The sequence below is a fragment of the Jatropha curcas genome, unplaced genomic scaffold, assembly GCF_041381405.1.
Source record: "Jatropha curcas cultivar XTBG-Jc1 unplaced genomic scaffold, XTBG_Jcur_1.0 HiC_scaffold_258_pilon, whole genome shotgun sequence".
NCBI classification, from domain to species: domain Eukaryota; kingdom Viridiplantae; phylum Streptophyta; class Magnoliopsida; order Malpighiales; family Euphorbiaceae; genus Jatropha; species Jatropha curcas.
Genome location: NW_028322436.1, coordinates 10,001 through 15,000, shown reverse-complemented (window position 1 = coordinate 15,000; position 5,000 = coordinate 10,001). Strand labels below are relative to the sequence as shown.

The window sequence follows — 5,000 nt, the reverse complement described above, 5'->3', positions numbered from 1 at the left end:
CATTGCCTGCTGCGGTTTGAGCAGCAAATGGCGTGCCTCTTCTTGTGCCCCTGAATCCGCAAGTGCCAGCGGAGGACCAAGAAATTACTCGACCCCGTACGTCTGTAACGGTCACAATAGTGTTGTTGAAACTTGCTTGAACATGAATAACCCCTTTTGGTATTTTACGCGCATTCTTACGTGAGCCAACACGCCCATTTCTGCGTGAACCAATTCTTGGTAAAGGTTTTGCCATATTTTATCATCTCATAAGTCAGAAGTCTATGGATATATCCATTTCATGTCAAAAAGATCCTTTATTTTTAGTTATTTGTACATCGGATCCTTTAGAGTGTTTTCACTTAGAAAGATTATCCTTGTCTTTGTTTATGTCTTGGGTTGAAGCAAATTACTATAATTCGTCCCCGTCTACGTATCAGTCGACATTTTTCACAAATTTTACGAACAGAAGCTCTTATTTTCATATTTTCCGTCCTTGAATATACATACTTTTTTGAAGAAAATAAGTTTTTTTTGAAAGTGAAAGGAATTTGAAAGTTGAAAAAAAACTGCCGAATCATTCAGCATTCAAATCTTTCTTACGGAGTATCTAAATTAGATGCGCTATGGTCGTGGATTTACTTCTATATTTGGTAGTAGTATATGTATAAAACAAGACAAGACTACGTTGGATCTTTTCTGAAACATAACCTAAAACCAGATCTTAAATGGGCTTGGAACATACTATTGAAAGTGATTCAGTAATTAAACTTTCCCGAATCCATTTTTGTTCTTTCATTCCATCCAAAATCCTCTCGAAGTATTAATCGAAGTATTAACTAATGCGAGAGGAATGATATTAGAAATCTGTTCTTTCTCTTTTTTTTCACAAAACAAATAGGAAGTCTGGATACAATTCAGATATCAGAAAGATTACCATATATAACACAAGATTTCTCCACCGATTCTTTCTAGTCGAGCTTCTCGGTCTGTCATTATACCCCGAGAAGTAGAAAGAATTACAATCCCCATCCCGCCCAAAATTCTAGGAATTTTTTGATAGTTAGGATAGATTCGTAGACTAGGTCGGCTGATTCGTTTTAAATTTAGACTAGTTCTATATGGCCCTTTCATCTTCCTTCTATGTCGTAGGGTTAAGACCAAAAATTTTTTGTTGCCTTCCTGATGTTTCCTGACATTTTCAATAAAACCTTCTCGTAAAAGTATTTTAATAATGTTTTCGGTGATATTAGTAGATGCTATTCGAACAGTTCCTTTTCTATTCATGTCAGTATTTCGTATAGAGGTTATTATTTCAGCAATAGAATCCCTACCCATGATAAACTAAAATTATTATTTTTTTCTGGTTTTGATATAATCAACATACTCTTTTTTTTTATGAATTAATTATTTTATTAAAGGTATATGTATATGCGTGAAACACAATTTACTAATTCATTTTATTCTATTTCATTTTTATTCAAATACTATAACTATATAAACTATATAATAAAAATAATAAAACATAAATTATATAAACTATATAAATAAATTATATAAACTATATAAATAAATTATATAAACTATATAAATAACTATATAATAAATAATAATAAATTAAAATAATAAACATAAACTATATATTAAATAATAATAAATTAAATTATTAAATATTAAAAATTATGAAATTTAAATTATATAATAATATAATAAAATTATATAATAATATAATAAAAAAACTAGAACTATATAATAAACTAAACTATATAATAAATAGTATATGTCTTATATAATAAATAGTATATGTCTTATCTTATATCTTATAATTTTTTATCTTTATAATTTTTTATCTTATAATACTTCGGGTGCTAATGAAACTATTTTAGTAAAATTTAACTGTCTCAATTCCCGGGCGATTGCACCAAAAATTCGAGTTCCTTTTGGATTTCCTTCTTGATCAATAACAACTGCAGCATTATCATCATATCGTATTATTATACCGTTATCGCGTTTGAGTTCTTTACAAGTACGTACAATTACAGCTCTTATTACTTCGGATCTTTCTAGAGGTGAATTTGGTGTTGCTTCCTTGATCACAGCAACAATAACGTCACCAATATGAGCATATCGTCGATTACTAGTCCCCATGATTCGAATACACATCAATTCTCGGGCTCCACTGTTATCTGCTACATTCAAATGGGTTTGAGATTGGATCATATCGTTTTTTTTTATCTGTTATTTTAATGCAAAGGAAAAAAGATATTTTGTTTATCCAAAACAAAAAAAGAAACTTGCGATTTTTTTGGCATCCCCAAGGTCTTTTTCCTTTGGTTCTATACCGAAATAATGAGTTGAGTTCGTACAGGCATTTTTGATGCTGTTATTGAAATAGATTTTCTCGCTATATTTTCTGCTACTCCACCCATTTCATAAAGGATTCTACCTGGTTTAACGACAGCTACCCAATATTCGGGAGATCCTTTCCCCGAACCCATACGTGTTTCCGTAGGTCTTAAAGTAATTGGTTTGTCGGGAAATATACGTATCCATATTTTTCCACCGCGACGTGCATTTCGTGTCATTGTTCGTCGCCCCGCTTCTATTTGCCTAGATGTAATCCAAGAAGGTTCAAGTGCCTGAAGAGCATATCTACCGAAAGAAATACGATTAGCTCGAAAAGCTTTTCCTTTCATTCGTCCTCTATGCTGTTTGCGGAATCGGGGCCTTTGGGGGTTGTAGGTGATGCTTGTTTCTCAAGCCCATCTCTACTACAGCCACTCCATCTCTACTACAGAGCCGGACATGAGAGTTTCTTCTCATCCAGCTCCTCGCGAATGAAATGATAAAAGAAAAAAAATATACATGCGTTTGCTGAATAAAATAATATACTAAATCGTGGAATTCTTTGAGATTTCGCTTAATCTATTTACGCTTAATCTATTTACTTAATCTAATCTATTTATTAGATCTATTTTTATTAGATTAGTTTTTTTTATTAGATTAGTATTTTTATTAGAATTTTGATTAGATTAGTAGAATAGAAATTTTTATTATATATATTTTCTATTTTAACTATAACTATATTATATCTATATTATATAACTATATAAATTTATATAACTATATATATATTATATATATGTAGTTATAGTTATTATTTATTATATAGTTATTTTTTTTATATAGTTATTTTTTTCCTTTTTTTTTTTTATTATTATTTATATTATTATATTATAGATAATTTTTATTATAGATAATTTTTTCTATTTTATTTTGTTTTGCATTATTTTACATAATCTTATTTTTTTCTATTTTTCTATTATTGGATTTCTAAATTTGAGCAATCTGATATCATAATTCTGATATCATAATTCTAATAGAAAAAATTCTACTTTAGAATATAAAAAAAACTTCGCGCGCGAATATTGACTCTTTCAATATTTATTTCATTTGTAGAGATAGTCTGGGTATGATCTCTCAGACTAAATTAGTCTTCTGGTACCTTTCGCTATCCCGCCAAAAGCAAAAAATTATTATGATTTTTTTTTCAATAAATCAATAAAATATTATAGGTTCCGTCGTTCCCATCGCTTCTTCATTAATGCTTAGGTCTTAATTTTACAATGGAGCCTCTAATGAAGCTTGTCTTTGAGTCAATCTGCTTAGTCTTTATTGACTCGAGGCTCTTGATTTTTTTTTTTTTTTTTATGAACAGATTAGTTTAATTATAAATCAATTGGTATTGCTGCTTTATTACATTAATTTTTATAATTTTTATGTGATGACTCATAGACCTTACATATTAGAATCATATATCATTGATATTCTTTTTCTCTCTTTCTCTCTTTCTTTCACCCTTCCACTTATCTATCTAATTTTATATTTTGATTTACAACTCATAATCAGATTGGTTTTTCTTTTGTTTGTGCAAAAAGAATTTCAATGGCTACAATGATATGGCTAATATATCATGTCTTGACAATTTCTTTGGATCGAGATACTACAAAGCGCTGGGCTGGTTATTAGTTGCATACTTACTTATATTTTTAGTTCATAGTACAGGTCAGTCCTTTTTTTTTAACCCTGACCCTAAAATAAAAACCCAACGAGTCGCACACTAAGCATAGCAACTACATCAATCGAACCGCGGGTCTATTCAATCCTATAGAAGATAGAAGAAAAAAGAATAGAATTAGAAGAAATACAATTAGAATGAAGAAATACAATTAGAATTGCTTCTTTTTTGTTTTGATTAAAACAAAAAAACGAATGGAAAGAGTTTGTCATTTTTTGTTCTATCAATGGATAGAATGTAAAGACAAGTCAAGTAAAGGTTTATTCTTTTTTATCTAGAAATGTCCAAATTTTTATGCCTAATACCCCATAAATAGTTTTAACTGTATACGAACAATACTCAATTTTAGCTTGAATGGTTTGTAAAGGAACTCTACCCTCTCTAATCCATTCGACGCGTGCAATTTCTTTTCCGTCAAGACGCCCCGCAATTTGGACTTGAATTCCTTTTGTATCCGTTTGTTCAGTTAATTCAATAGCTTTTTTCATTGCTTTGCGAAATGAAACTCTATTCTTTAACTGCCCGGCTATAAATTCTGCAAGAATATTAGGTTGCCCATAAGGATTTGAAATTCTTTTAATTTTAATAGCAATATTGAGTTTTCGGTTCACATAATTAAGTTCTTTTTGTACATTCATCTGTAATTCTTCGATTTGTTTAGGTCTACCTTCCATTAATAATTTTTGGAATCCCATATATATCATGACCTGAATCACATCGATTCGTTTTTGAATCTCTATACGTGCAATTCCCTCAACACCAGAAGATATTTTCGTATTTTGTTTTACATAATTTTTGATACAGTTTCTTATTTTTTGATCTTCTTGTAGATCCTCAGAATAATTTTTTGGTTGTGCAAACCAAAGAGAATGATGACTTTGAGTTGTACCAAGTCTGAAACCAAGTGGATTTATTTTTTGTCCCATAATCCCCCACTACTTAC

At 29.8% G+C, this 5,000-nt stretch overlaps 1 protein-coding gene across 1 annotated transcript; it reads right to left on the bottom strand.

The window, feature by feature from the left end:
* Nucleotides 1-1,830: 1,830 nt before the first annotated feature.
* LOC149491900 (uncharacterized) lies at nt 1,831-2,675 on the bottom strand. The gene is made up of 2 exons (XM_089716977.1): nt 2,322-2,675; nt 1,831-2,214 (listed from the first exon to the last, which is right to left on the bottom strand). The coding sequence occupies exons 1-2, from the start codon at nt 2,673-2,675 to the stop codon at nt 1,831-1,833; spliced, it is 738 nt and encodes a 245-aa protein (XP_089573103.1).
* Nucleotides 2,676-5,000: the final 2,325 nt, after the last annotated feature.